Source organism: Cyprinodon tularosa, unplaced genomic scaffold, assembly GCF_016077235.1.
Source record: "Cyprinodon tularosa strain WSP-4 unplaced genomic scaffold, ASM1607723v1 ctg50, whole genome shotgun sequence".
NCBI lineage: Eukaryota > Metazoa > Chordata > Actinopteri > Cyprinodontiformes > Cyprinodontidae > Cyprinodon > Cyprinodon tularosa.
In genome coordinates this window covers 1386686-1402125 of record NW_024039230.1, presented here as the reverse complement: position 1 = coordinate 1402125, position 15440 = coordinate 1386686, and the positions used below count along the sequence as shown (strand labels likewise).

Below are 15440 nucleotides of genomic sequence, written 5' to 3'. Positions count from 1 at the left end.
CTTGCTGGTTTTATAGTAACAGTTTGGGAGCTAGAAAATAGAGCATAGAAAATATATCATAACTCTTTCCTTTCTTTATATAAAAAAAAGAATATGAATCAAAGCAATTATAAATACATAGCTCAGAACTTCATGTGCTTTGTACATTAATCCTATTTAGCATTCCTTGTAAAATATGACCACAGGTTGGCCCTTTGTGTTTTACATTTTTATTATGAGCTAATAATGTTAAACTGGCAGCAATAAAAGAAACATTTATTTCTTATAGGATATTTTTATTTTTTAATATAGAAATTATATCTGATGTTTCTTCTTCACAGCTTTGGCAGAGAAGTCTTCGTTGAACACACTGACTTAGGGCTGAAATCAAATCCTTTCTACATTTCACTGAGACTCATGCAGTAAAACAAAGATTGGGGAGCAAAACAGACACAATGTGTGTTTATTTGTTGCATCTCGTACAGCATACAATAAAAATCTTAAAATCGTGGTATGGCTTTGTATGAACTTGGGATCTGTGTCTATCTGTTAACATGGAGAGACTTGGCAGGATAGTTCAGGCATTGTATAAATCTTGCCTGTGATTGGTGGATTCCAACATGGAGACAGTTTGATTTAAGCCTTTCCATTTAATTCAATTCAATTCAGTTTATTTATATAGCGCCAAATTCACAACACATGTCATCTCAAGGCACTTTACTGTTCAACCAGATCATACAGTCAAATTGATACAAAGTTTTCTATCTAAGGAAAACCAATTGATTGCATTGACTCAAATACAATCCCTCACTCTAAGCATGCTTGTAGCGACAGTGGAGAGGAAAAACTCCCTTTTAACAGGAAGAAACCTCCAGCAGAACCAGGCTCAGTGTGAGCGGCCATCTGCTGAGGCCGACTGGGGTTCAAGGAGACAGAAGCAGAGATACAAAAAGCAGCTGTAAAAGGCGGCCCCGTCCAGGAAACACACAGCCAGGCAGACGAGCTCCGAGCCAGCTCCCATGCCAGAGGACGAAGAGAGCACATCCAGTTAGTCACAGTCAGAGAGACAGGACCACACTGGAAAACAGGCCGATCTCCAACATCTATAAACAAGGGTGTTGATGGAAGCAGCACAGCTGATGTTTTTAATGTCTGCCTGTGTGTCTAGAGTCCTGTTCCTGCTGGAACCTGCAGCAACACTCCAGTTTTTTTGCCCAAATTCCCTCCCTCTGCCAAAGAATAGCATCCCCACAGCATGATACTGACACTATCATGTTTAACTGTGTGGATGTCATGTGCCGCGTTCGTTTACCTCCAATAAAATAGACTAAAAAGTTGAATTCTGACCGTATCCAACATGTCGATCTTTAAGCAGAGGCCTCCCTCCTGAGTTACCGTCGGGCCTCTTAGCTGTTTGCTTGATTAATGCTCTCCTAGACCTACCTGTCAGTTCAGCCTGCTGGCCGTGCCTCGTGCAGTCCTGCCGTATTCCTTGCATTTTCAGATGATCGATTTAACAGTGCTAGGTGAAACGTTTAAAGCTTAGGATATTACTTTCTAATCTAACCTGGCTTTAAACTTCTCTACACCTTTTTTCCTGACCCATTTGCAGTGTTTCTTCGTCTTCACACTGCTATTTGTTCAGTAGTGTTCTCTAATGAAGCTGGGTCTTTACAGAACAGCTGGATTTCTATGAAGATTAGATCCTACTAAATGAACTCCACTTCCTGTTATCTGTTCTCTGTTGCTCTGGGTTTTCGCTCAGGGATGTAAAAGCAATGGATTGCTGAATGTAATCGATATATACTCTTTAATAATATTAAGAACCTTATTTCACTCCACTTAACAGTGTGAATTTAAAGCATTAAAACAATAATAAAGTAAAATCAAGTTTACATTTTAACATGAGGAAAGGTAAAACGGTTCTAGGGGTATGAAAACTTTTGCAATGTTTTGCATTTAGTTGAAAACCAGTGCAAAATACTAATATGGTAATGCAAAATTCAACAGATAAAAGCACCAAAAATGCATAATAATTATCTAAATGAAATTTTTAATTCCTCAGGACATCTTCAGCCGTATTATTGAGCTTAAACTGGTTGAGATAAATCGGAAGTTGGCAGCTGAAAAGGCTCATTTTCATCCGTTTGCTAATGCTCTGTTGGAAGAACAATAAACAAAAATAGTTTTCAAAAGGCAAACAATAGAACTCCGAGTTCTATGTGATATGCAACCCTTTTGTACGCCAGAAGACTTTGTGCCGTGCAGTTGTCTACATCAGGCTGTTACGGGGGGGGTTTGTATTGTTTTGGGTGGATGCTGCTTTGTGGGACGTTTCAGAGGGGGGAGGGCATCTCACCGCCTTGACTTGATGTTTGTAGCATTTGGAATAATCTTTGACACACACATACACACCCGCATGGCCATGTTCTGCAGAAACCCTAACAAAGCCAGCCACACTCTTAAGAAGACAGGTACAAGCAGGGGCACAAACACAACAGAGCTCTCTGGGTTCAGGCCCAAACTCACAACAACACAGTCAGAAGTAGCGAGGCTACACCTGGCTACGGTAAGCATCCTTTCCGAGGATTAATTCAGCACTTCAAAAGAGCAGGAAACAAAAACACTCCAAGTGGAGGAGGAGGAGGAGGGCTTGGCTCAGCAGCAGAGACTGTCAGTTACAGATGTTGGAGCAGAGGACGGAAGATGGGTGGGGTTTTCAGGTGTGCTCACAGGAAGGTTTGTAAAAAAAAAAGAACATATTTCTCCTTTTTTTTTTTTTTATTCCAAATTTGCTGTTTGCAAAACCATGTTTTAAGAGTCTGGATATCTATGGTTTATGGTTAGATTTAGGCAACTTTTATTGTCATTTTGTATATGTTTTCTACAGCTTTCAGATATTGAATGTGCAGCAGGTTAGCAGTAAAGTGAACATTTCCATTTCATAAAGTGCAGCGATTATCAAATGCAAACTATAGGAGAAAAAAAACAACATGGTGCAAAAATGCATTGAAATGGAAGTTGAGAGCATTTCAAGACAAATGTATATGGTGCAAATACGCAGTATTTTGGTTTGTTATCAGTGTGATGCAGAGTCTGTGACTTGATTTAGAGTTTTTTTCAACAGTTCAGCTGTCTGATGGCAGTTGGGAAGAAGCTGTTGCAGAATCTGCTGATGGTTGAAGAATTAATCAATCATAGTGCACACCTTTACCGGCTTACTGCAAACCTGCAGCCTGTTTAGCTTCAGCTGGACAAATGTCCAGATAGACAAATGTCCCTTTACTGTAGAATGCTTTAATGTACAGATAAACCCACTGCTAATGGTCTGTTTGGCATCGTTGACCTTATTGGGACTCATGAGCCATTTAGAAATATTTGGCATCGTTGTAGAGTAGTTTTTTTAAATGTATATAATTGAAAACATTCAAAAAATACTGATCGGCAACACATCTTCACATATGTATATCAGTAAAGATGTGTTTTAATATGCACAGCAAAAATGATCTCAAAATGAGTAAAAATTTCTTAAATTAAGGGTATTTGCCCTTAATTTGAGCAGGTAAATAAGATGATTTGCCAATGGAATTAGTATTTTTACTCTTAAAATAAGGTATCTAGATAATATAAGACAATAAATAAGAAAATGCAATGGTTTTTTCTTATTTTAAGTGTAAATTGTCTTGTTCCATTGGCAAGGGTCTCACTTAAATCCTTAATTCAAGAAAAAATGCACTTATTTTAAGAAAAAATGACTTATTTAGATAAAAAAATGTTTGCAGTGTGGATGATGTGTAAACACAGATCCATGGCTGCTTTTATGGAGATGTTCGTACCTCTCTGCAGTTTGTGATTCTCAATGAACCCAATGAACGGGTGGTTATCAGTAAATCGCTTACATTCGTTTAGAAGCATCAAACAGCTGGATACTGCTGTGAGGGGTATAAATGCAGCTGCTGTTATGCTATACTGTACGACCACACTGTATTTAAAAAGCATCCATACCGTTTTTTTTTTTATAGATTCCATCCACAATCTTATTTCATTTGATTTTCATATAATAGTAAAACACAAAGGTGAGCCTAGTTTTACTACATATGGATTTTTACAATGATTTAAATTCAATTTCACCACCTTGTTTCAGTCACTTCCCTCTAAGACTATACTTTGTTATAACTGAAGCTATAATTTTTGTTTAAAGGTCTGTTTCTACAAGGTTTTCACATCTAGGGGCTAATATTTATGTTTACGGTTGCTGCCTTGATTGAAGGTAAAACCAGCCTGAAGTCTTTTTTTTTTTACCATCTAACAGGTATTCAGTATTCAGAGTCATTCATCTTCCCATAAACTCTGACTTCATCTCAAGCAATGATTCTGTCCCCACCGTGTTATGAAGGAGACAGCGTTTTATGGTAATACGCAAGGTTTTACTGATTAGCAGAGCTCTGGTTTGGTGTAATTCAACCAGAACGCATTCTTCTAAAATGTTTTCTGTTCCCTACATGGCTTAAATAACAACAACCAGGATTTCTGATTCCTTTGATCTAACAAAGTTTTTTTTCCTTCCTGCTTTTTACAAAGACCAATTTGTAGAGCTTGACCAATGGTTGAATTTTTTGACAGATTCCCTCCCCTGAGCTGTACATCTCTGCAGCACCTCCAGAGCTCCAGTATGATGAGTTTATGTCTTTGATTAATGCCCACCTTGTAGTGTATTTTAACAGGGTAACATTTAGGCCAAATTGCTTCTATCTACAGTTGATGGATCATATCGTCTTAGAACCTTATTCAGCTAAACTTCACTGTAAATTTACCACTAACCTGCCTGAAGAGTCTAGTTTATTTTGATGCTACCTGTTCACTTATGTTTAACATCAACCCTAAACAGAACAGTTAGATTTATGATGAGATGAAATTACACTCAGGCAAACTCTATATAGTAGTTAGTTGTCCTCTAAAGACACTTGAAGGAACTTTTACTTTAGTGTGTCAGAGTAAAGGGGGCTGAAGAGAAATACAGGCCACACTTTTCAGTGTTATTCAAAAAAAAAAAAAAAAATTTTTAATCTTTTTTTTTCCATTTCAGTTCTTCTTTGAATTAGTCTGTTACGTAAAAAAAAAAAAATCCCATAAGTACTATGAAGTTTTTGTTTTTTTGTCACAAAATATAAAAAAAAAAAAAGTAAAAATGTTTTATCTCTGCTTCCTGTATTTGGCTTAGGTTTTACCACATAATGTTTTAGAGGAATGTCTCACATACACTAGTTCATCTTAACACCCTGTCATCAGCAGATGACATTTTAGTTACATCCAACACAAGGAGGTGCATTTATTTTCTTTCTTTTTTTTTTTGCCAAGATTTTATTTTTTCTGATAGAAAAAGGTAAATTAGATTGTGTCCTTGTTGAAGTATACATTTTTAAATCTTAAGATATATGAAAAAATATATTTTAACCCGAAGCTTGATTGTGTTCCCTCAGGTGGAGTTTGAATGGCTGCGACAGTATTGGTTTCAGGGCCAGCGTTACGCCCGCTTCTGCAGCTGGTGGTCCCGACCGATGGAGCAGCTGGAGAAGGATTGGAAGCTCATGGAGACCATGGTAGGGCGGCTTTAAGACATGCTGCTCATCGTAGCACAGCTTTTAAAAAAAAATTATATATCGGAAAAAGCTGTATTTCCTTGCAGTTTATTAGATATCAAAACATATACAACCAAAATTAAGACAATATTGCTAAATGATTGGAAAATATTCAGTTGATAAAGTTCAATTGATTGATAATATCTGATAATGAAGGATGTATTTGTACGATCTATTCCTGATTATTTTATAAATTATAACAGGTATTTAAAAAAAATATTTTATTTTTTATTCTTTTAAAAATTGAATCAATGTTTATTTGAACAGCCTACATTCAAGTGTGTGCAAAATGATTAATTTCTCGGGCAGATTTAAGCGGAAAATTCAAGGTTTCCTTTCATAAGAAAAAAAGCATTCTCAAAAGGATATTAAAAAAAGTGAAAATGAATCTTTTTTTAAAATCATTTATTTTTCTTAATTCTAATTGTATTGAAATAAAACCATATAAAACAATTAAAATCCATTCTTAATAACAAATCAACATTTGACTTTTTTTTAGCTGATAAACTCCAACTGTAAATGTCATCAGAAAGTCCTTAGAGGAGAAGACACGATTTTTAAATTCTTACCCAATAACCTGAAATTAGATGCAATGGGTTTACCTGTAGCATCACAGACATTTTGCACATAAACAAGTATGCACACATCTAATACTAAGGAAAATATATAAAACCAATTTAAACCGATAGGATTTTAATGTCAGACTTACTGTTAAGTTAGCATACAGTCATTATGCCGTTAGTTAATCAGACTCACACATAGCCTTGGTTATGTGCAGCTCATAAACCAACAAGGCCTCCCATATGTCTTTATTTGAAAAGATTTCATTCACATACCTTCAGATGCACATTTTATTGTTATTTTCTATACCTATAAATCAGTTAATGCATTCCATACCCAGACATTAGGAGCAGCAGGGGGCACTCTTGCATCACTGTAGCAGCTGCTTCCTCAGCTAAGAGATCTTCTCTTTGCCTCCCTGCAGTCAGTCCTGCTGTCTCTGGGAGCTCTGGGTCTCTGTCAGTGCTGAGCGCTGAGCAGTAATCACATCTAATGCTGAGGCGGGGATAAAGACAGGGGCTGAAGGGGAGAGCGGTGCCTCTGCTGCTCAGCTCAGGCAGCGGCCCGTCTCTCTCAGGCATCCAGAGATCCTGACAGAGGCTGGGTGACGGGCTTTGAGTGCTCCATCTTTGGCTATAGATGAAGTGTGTGATTCTGACCTGTATTCAGTAAAAGGCCACTGCTAAAGTGGAAAGCTCATATGTCAGTGTTTTTTTTTTTCTTCTATATTTATTTAAACGTTATTTTTATATTATTCAGTGCAAACGCTCAAATGCAAATAAAATATTCACTTTTTTTTTATTGAAAAAACAATATACTTGACAATAAATATCTCTTATTTTTTCCTTTATTATTACCTAAAATAACAGTGTTATTGTAGATTAAAAAGAGTAACTTTTTTTTAGATTAAATAATTTTTAAACAGGTTTGTTTTTTTACGATGCGGAAAGATTCGAAAGGAAGCATCTCTTCTGGCGATAGAAATGAATATTAGACAAAAAAAAAAAGGGAAAAACGCTGACATGAGCACAAAGGTAACGATTCTCTATTGTGATGAAAGACAACATTATTGCTTTTGCTAGCAGTATTTACATACATGCATCGACCTCAGATCCGCTGATGAAACAGCACTTCATAAATATGGCTTATAGATTCCTCTTTGGGAGGTTTAGATAGCTGAGGCTTTTCTGCTGTTGGATTAAAACACATTTCCCTAAATTACTTTGGGTTATTTAAATAATGGCCGGCTCTCCTGCAGTCCCCTATATTGGCATATATTTTACATTTTGAAGCCAGCAATTGACAGCGCCGTCTAATTTGGTGAAATACGAGTGACCTAGTGTGAGCAGATGCTGTTTACCATTTATTTATTTACATATTTTGGCTGCTTGCAGAGTAGATTTTAATGCGCCGCAATTTTTATTTATTATTTTTCCTTTGGCCGGGGTATTTTAAAATAACAAATACGTGTCTATTTAAATAGGCTTTATAAAATGACGCTGCATTGTTTTATACACCGCGCCGTTGCAATAAAAGAGCCTATTGTTTCATCTTTGCTAAAATAGTAATGCAAACAGCCAGGCTTCCTTGCTTTATTGTCATATTTAGCTGCAGCGATGTGTTGGGCTGTGTACGCGTTTGTTAGTCTGTATGAAGAGTATTGCAATATGGAAAGACCCTTCTCCTGTATGTGGATAGTGTCTCTCCCTCGGGCTCCTCTCTGCTCCTCAGCCTGTTGTCATGCAAATGCTCATCCTCCTATTTGAATGACATCCTGATAAAATACATAAATACATTTATAAAGAAGCAAAACAAAACGAGTCCACTGTCTTTCTCGCCATTTTTTTCTTTTCTTCCCCTGAATAGTCTTTAAGTATATTTCACGTGAGAGCTTAGCTGAGCGATAATGTGTGTAAAGGTAAAGGTAGGTAAAGGTTGTTCTGGGCAGGTGGAAGAAGGGCAGCGACTGAAAGGTTTTTTGTGTTCCCCTGTGATCCAGGGCGCTGGATTCCGTTTCGAACCGTCTGGCTCCGAGCCTCGCTCTCCCTCAGGACTCTTGCTATCATTGCAGTCGTACAATAGTGACATTTCCTTAAACTAGCAACAATGAATGGCTCCTTTGTGAGTCACAATAGGCAGAAGATCTTGGCTTTATGCAGAATATTTTAAATACCGGTGTGGTATTTTTATTATTTTTTAATCTTTCCTTTTTTCGCTGTGGTGGAAGAAGTGACGGCGAGACCATGAGCACATTTCTCTCTTTTTTTTTTTTTTCCTGAGTTGTCCTTTTGTGTGTGTGTGTGTGTTTTTGCTCGAGCCATTGATGTTAATGTATGCACTCGGCATGACTTTAATTGATTTAGCAGCTCTGCTTGCGCAGTACAGCCTTTTCCCTAATTTGTCACTTTCCTGACTTCTGTGGCTGCTCATCTCACAACTTCAAAAGCCAGCGCTTGCAAAGAGATTTCAATACACCCCGTCTGCTTTTTCCTTCTTCTTCCTCTCCTCTCTCACTCTTTATTTCTGTTGTTTTCCTCTCTTTCTCTCCTTCCATCTCCCCATATCTTTGCCTCCCCCCCATCCATCCCCCTTTGATTTGACAGGAGAACCGGTCTTGTAGATGGAAATCTTTTCAATGCCTATCAAGGAAATTAATCCACTTTCTTTATGAACGGGATCCACACTGTTGGATACATTTGTACACTTCAAGGCGTACTAAACAGGAAGTGATATCAGGGCCACGTTTCCCTCCGCTTCACCCGACCCAACACTCCCCATTTCCTGACTTTTTTTTTTTTTTTGGTCACAAATAAACATGTAAAACATATTCTCACAACCCCCCCATGATCTATAATGCAGGCAAGCATTTGCATGCATGCAGCCCCGTGTGTTTGTGCAGGGATTTTACTCAGTGACCATATTAACCCCCGCCAAAGTCCTCCCTCTAATAACAGTCCTCGGAAACAATCCGAGCTGCTGAGGTGAGTAGCGCTCGCAATCATACGCAACCTGGCCCGGCCGCCATCAAGAGCTGATTAGGTTATTGAGCAAACCTGGGGGGGGGGGGGGGGGGGGGAGTCTGTAGAGTCAGAGGAGCTAGATAGGATTGAGATAAGGTTTGTGTGTGAGTCAGGGGGGGGCGGGTGGTCAATGTAAATGTTATTGCTGTGTGAGCTCATTTGATCAAAGTCCTGGAAAGGTTAAGTGAATCCAATCTGGTTTTGTATGGCAGAGTGGAGACACAGGCGCTGGGGAAGAAACCCCCAGGACGGAGAATGGATTATCATATTGGCGCTGGAGTAGCAGGGGCCTCCGACGGACAGTTTACTCTGGCCGTAATGCGTTTAGACAGCAATTGGCCTTAATAACCTTTATTGACTTCAGCGGGTCAGTGCCAAGAATCTAATTATCAAAGTGTATCAATTTCGTTGGAGTTTAGAGTTGCAGCGCTCAAAATAATTATTTTAAGGTCGGACCAGGGCAATTAATCCCCTCTCTCTTTATTTGATGGCTTTGTAAAACATTATAAATGTTATGGTTTCCCGTTGTGCTAAATAATTTTACTAAACGTCTGTTGTTTTTTTTTGCTGTGTGTGTTTTTGTGTGTGGAGAGTCCAGGTGTAGAGGAAAAGAGGCCCTTTTCTTAGGGGTTGTTCCTCCTTTTTTCCTCTTTTTATGGCCCGAATGACTCTAGATGTTTCCCAGCACTCGTTTTCTCTTTTGCTTCGCACACAGTTTTATTCCCGCTCTAAACGCACACATGCAACCCAGATAATTATAAGTGTGAACTAAGCAGTAAACTGTTAAGGGATCATTTTTATTGCTCATTATGAAGCCATTTATTATCTCCAACATTAAATCACACTGTTTCTTTGCGCCATATTGTTTTGCGTTTAAAGCCCAGGCTGAATAAATAGGCTTATATGTTTATTATATTTCTTTTCTTCGTGGTTCTCATGCCCTGACGGTGTGTGTGACTGAGCGTGCGGATGTTGATTTATTTGTAACGTCTGTTTGTGTGCGCACAATGTGAGTGGGGGAAGTAAATTGTGCAGCTGCATAGTGGTTTATCCTTCCATGACAGCCAGTAAGTGCTCTTACCTGGATAGTAGTAGTGTTTTTTCCCCCCCTTATCATGGAACATAGACTAGAGGCCCTAATCCACACGTTCATTACTGCAGGGCCTTATTTATCCACTCTTTATTAGCTTGCTTTCTTTGCCCTATTTAGACAGGGCTGAGTGAGAAAGAAATTACTCCAAGATTATTGTTATTCTTCATTTAAAGAGGAAATATATGGCTGATAATACATTTTACATCACGCTACAGCTCATGTTTGGAACCATGAAAAAAAGAAAATGAAAAGAAGCAGGAAGAGACACGGAGAGGCAGAGCAAGCAAAGGGGAGAGTAAAGGGGAGAAAATGTAGCGGCGCGAAAGGTATTTGCAATTCTCTTTGAAGTCCCTATTCAACAGGGTAAGCTGAATTTTTCGGCAATGCCTGATAGTGTTTCTTCGTAAACGCTTAAACCCCTTTAGAGAATTTCCATGGGCAGATATACGCGGTGGCTTGAAGGGAGCGTTTATGTTACCTGGAGCCAGTGCAGCCCTCAGCTTTGTACCTAAAGATGTACACTAGTGTTGAATGGAATCCCGCAGAGGTTTGTCTACGACAGAATCTCACTGCAACATCGCTGTAAGCCGGAGCGGGGAGAGGTAAAAAAAAAAAAAGAAAAAAAAGAGAAAACGAGAGCCCTGCACAGCTTTAACGCCGTCACAGTAGTATGGTGAGGTTTGCATGAAAGGACAAAAACACTGGTGTCCATTTTGGAGTTTAAAACAGGCATAGCAGGCCGGTTAAAAGTCTCATGGTGTGAAATCATTGAGCAAAACACTCCACCTTTTCAAGGTATCCTAATATTTTACAAAAATGTCAAACAAAAATATTAATATAAATTGAGATATAATAGCTGATGCAAATAAAACAGATATACAGCAAATAGTCCTACAGCTGCTTAAATTAATAAAAAATATTTGTTAAATATTCATTATATATACTTAAGAAAAAATATACAATAAAAACTTACATTTAATTTTATCATTTCAGATCAATTTTATTCCTTTTGTCAGAGATTTTGTAATTTCATTAATTTATTTATTTGTATTCTGTATTCTATGTGGTGGCAGAAAATTTGGAATTAAAAAAAATGCTAATCTATCAATAATTTTTTGATTAAAAACCTTTTATTGGGTCATATGTAGATTTTATATTTTGCTCTTTATAAAGTCACTCTGATCCAAAACGGTTTTTACATTTTACTTTGTTCTAAATTACTGCAAAGTTACACAGGTGTAACAAATGTGCAACTCAGTGAAATCATTTTAAAGCTGCATTACCTTTATAAAAGTAAACAGATGTTCCACATTTTGCTTAAAAACAGCGACCTGTCACATCTTCACTGCTAAGTGATGGTAAACAGAATAGAAATCATTAGTGTTAACTGGAGTCTGGGAAAAATCACTTTTGACTCATTAAAATTCAAAACTAATTTTGGTCTGCTTTAGGCCAACTGACCTGCAGTGTGCAGCAATACATGGAGAAGGGGCATAACTCTGCTTCCTCTTTGTTGCTTTAAAATGTAAGGAACAGTATGATGTAACAGTATGATGGCAAATTATTGCATTTTGTCTTTAAACAGAACATTGATACCAGTAACTGACCCGTTTAAAACCAAACCAGGTTCAGGTTAACAGACGGAGGTTTGAGAGAATGACTGCAGATCTTTTTACACTATTAGCTTTAACAGTAAAATGAAAGGTATGGTCAGAGGCGCCGTTATCAGAACTGGAGCTGCTTTATTTAAGTTACATTCCCCTCGTAACATCATGTCCCAAGGCTCTGTGCAGGATACGATTTGCATTTTCCTTTGCATGATTAACTCCGACTTGAAACAACTTGTTACCCGCTGCAGGTGAGTGAAACTTCATCATCATCGACTGCTTGTCTGTATGTAGCAACTGCTCAGGAAGTAATGTTTTTTATTCGTAAACTCTACATACTGCCTTTGGATGTCAGCTAAGTAACGTCTTCACTTTATCTTTGCAGTGTTATTGTGAGAAGATTTATTTTAAGGAGTTTTGTTGTCAGAATTGTAACACTGAGAGTTTTTGTTTATTTATTTTTTGTTAATTCCATCCGTGGGCCTTGAAGACAGCTCGTCTTCTTAGAAAACAAATGGGTATTTTACAGAGACTGATCTGCCTTATCCGCTTAGCAGCACCCTCAATCCTTGCTTTGCTTTATTTGCCCACTTTATTTACTTGCTTATTCATTTACTTACCTCTGTATGGATTTAGTTTGATTTCTTCCCACCTACCCGTAGCCACCCTCGCTCTCCTCCTATTCCTCTCCTCATCCTTGGCCTCGATCAGCAAGATAAACCTTCAGAGGAGGGGGAGATAACATCCTTTAAAGTGGTAAAGAGGACTTATGGGGCAGCCCAGATTAATCACTGCTCCGTTTAATCGCATTCGGTGTGGACGGCGGCATTGGCTGCAGGGCCAAGCTTCTCCCTGAGTCATACCATCAAGAAAAAATAAAAAAAAGAGAAGAAAAGAGAGGGAAAGAAAGATGAAGGATGAAGTGTGTGTTTGTTAAAACATGCCTTGATGGGGGAGAAAGTATAAAAAGATGAAAGCGATATTTCCGAACACCTCACAGTAAAGCACGCCCCCTCTGTTACCTGAAGAGAGACGCTAATGCTAACCAGCATTTGACATATAATTATGGCTCTACTTTGATCCAGGCGTAATTGTTTACTCCTCTCACAGGCAATCATGTCACTGAAGTTTAGCAAAAGAAGTTGCCACAGACAAAAGGAAACATCATTATTTGTCACTAAAACAGGAAATTATGAGACTTTCCATTTGATGTGGGGAAACACATGGCGAGCGCTTTCTGTCTTGTTCGGTGATACTTCCAACAGCTTTTATACCTCTTGAACTTTTTCACGTTTTGTCACATCGCAGCCACAAACTGCAATTAATGTGACAGACAATGCAAAGTACTTCACAATTGTGATCTCAGGGAAAATGATAAATTATAGTTATTAGTAAAAGTGTGGTGTATTCAGCATCATTTACTGTACTTACTTACTTTTTTCCCAGCTTTTATTGTCATTAAATTGTTTTAAGTACAGAGCAACGACATAAACTCTCTGCATTTGAACCATCCTTTTGGGGAGCAGTGGGCTGCCATTGAGTGGCGCCCGGGGGGGGGCAATGTGGGGTTAAGGGTCTTAGCTCAGAGACCCAGAGTGGCAGTCTGTGGGAGTGGGCCTGGAACTCAGAACCTCAGGATTCCAAGCACAATGCCCTAACCACTAGGCTGCCACTCCCCAAAGTCTAATGTAACCAACTGCCTTCACTAAAGAAATAGCCGTGTAAAATGTAAACCTCATTATAAATTTAGGTGTTCTGTAAAGTTTGCTCGAAATCATAAGGAAGCAAACAGCTCTCATTAATACCAGAGACCACCAGAGATAACTTTGTAAAGTTTTAAGTATCGTCTATTTTTTGTTTTTAAAGCTTTTAACATTTCAAAACACAGAATTTAATTATCTAAAAACAGAAAGAGAACGCAGATACCACAAATCCACCAAAATATGACCAGCCGCAGGTAGAATTAAACATCTGAGATGCCTGTGGTAACTATGGAGGAACTCAACTGGAGAATCTGCTTATTGGACAACTATCAGCTGATCTTGATTCATTGAAGAATGGTTTGATGTTTTAATTTCTGATATAAAGCCTTAAGAAGCTTTCTGCTGCAGTTTTTCACACACAAGAAAGAGCTCAGATGAGACCAACATGAATCTTTTTGTTCTACACTGAAAATTCACCATTTGGAGAAAAAAACAATGCTGTTACTTCACCATGGCGATGGTCAATTATGTTGAAAAAACCACATTTTGGGACACATGGAGCTCAGTACACGATAGTTCTGGAAGGAAATGTGCAAAAGCCTGAAAAAATAGAGGTTCACCTTCTATCAAGACAATGAACAACATTTATCCAAAGCTTTTTATGTGGTAGAATGGTCCTGCCAAAGTCCAAACCCAGATGCAATGACTCAAGAACTTATTTTATAGCCCGTTTTTAACTTTGGATGTTTTACAATGAACAGTCAAAAAGGTTATTCTCTACAAAGCCGGTGAGACACAAACCCCTAAGTCTTACTACTATAATTGTACCAAAGGCTGGTTTTACACTTAGATATTATAAGATCTTCATCAGTAAGGAAAATCAATAAAATACAGAAATATTACAGCTTAGAGGAAGCAGTCCTTTTTCTTGGTTCAATGCAGAAAAACAACCAACCAAAAAAAAAAAAAAACTAACCTCCAGCTGAGCTCTGAAAGCCAAGCTGAACACAAACACAGGTCTGCTTCCAATAACTCTGTATGTTCTCTTAAAAAAATCTTTTAATCCATATCTAAATCTTAATCAGCTCCTGTGGTTGGCATTCTTAATGTTGTTTATCTCCAGCTCAGATTCATCTCACATTTATTTGCAGAGCCCCTAATCACAGCTCTGGTCTCACAGGGCTTTATTTCACCCATACAGATGAAACAATAAATGAAACCAATTAATGAAAATGAAAACAACCCACCCTATGTGCAGACCCCCCTCAAAGTGAAAAACTGTTAAAACCTAATTAGGGACCGGAATAGAAGATAGGTGTGAACAAGGTAATCTGGTTTCTGGTTTTATTATACTCCAGTGGAATCCAGATCTGAAGATAACATTTATAAGGAAACAAAAACTAACAGAGAAGGGAGGGTGATGACCATGACCAAAATAACCACTAATCAAACTTGTCAACTGATCCCAGGCCCTTCACATTTTCCGGTTTTCAGCACAAAACAACCCAAAATACTGCTTTGGAGTCTATGTTGGTGAGTTGTTTGCGCAGAAACACATTGCATGCATAGTTTCAAGAAAACTAGCTAAACTCCAGCATAGTTTATTCTCTGTAACCTGCATTTTTTTGTATAACAAAATGTCAGTTCAGTACGGAGTTAAAACATATTCCCTGTAATCCCTGATGGACAAAGCTAAAAGGCTCAGCTTATATTATTCTCTTCTGTTTCGTTAGGCTTCTTATTAGTAATCAATAATTTTCTCTTACTGTGGCCTATAAATCTAGTGTGATTTGGAGACATATTTCTTTTAGCTTTTGATTGCTGAGCAGGATGATCAC

The 15440-nt window shown here is 38.1% G+C and overlaps 1 protein-coding gene across 1 annotated transcript in view; it reads left to right on the top strand.

The window, feature by feature from the left end:
• The window catches only part of fto (FTO alpha-ketoglutarate dependent dioxygenase), a 182233-nt gene that overhangs the window by 50859 nt on the left and 115934 nt on the right, over positions 1 to 15440 (top strand). Inside the window, exon 7 of the mRNA XM_038302975.1 lies at positions 5460 to 5579. Coding sequence (XP_038158903.1) covers positions 5460 to 5579 — 120 coding nt within the window. The remainder of the gene's footprint in view (positions 1 to 5459; positions 5580 to 15440) is intronic.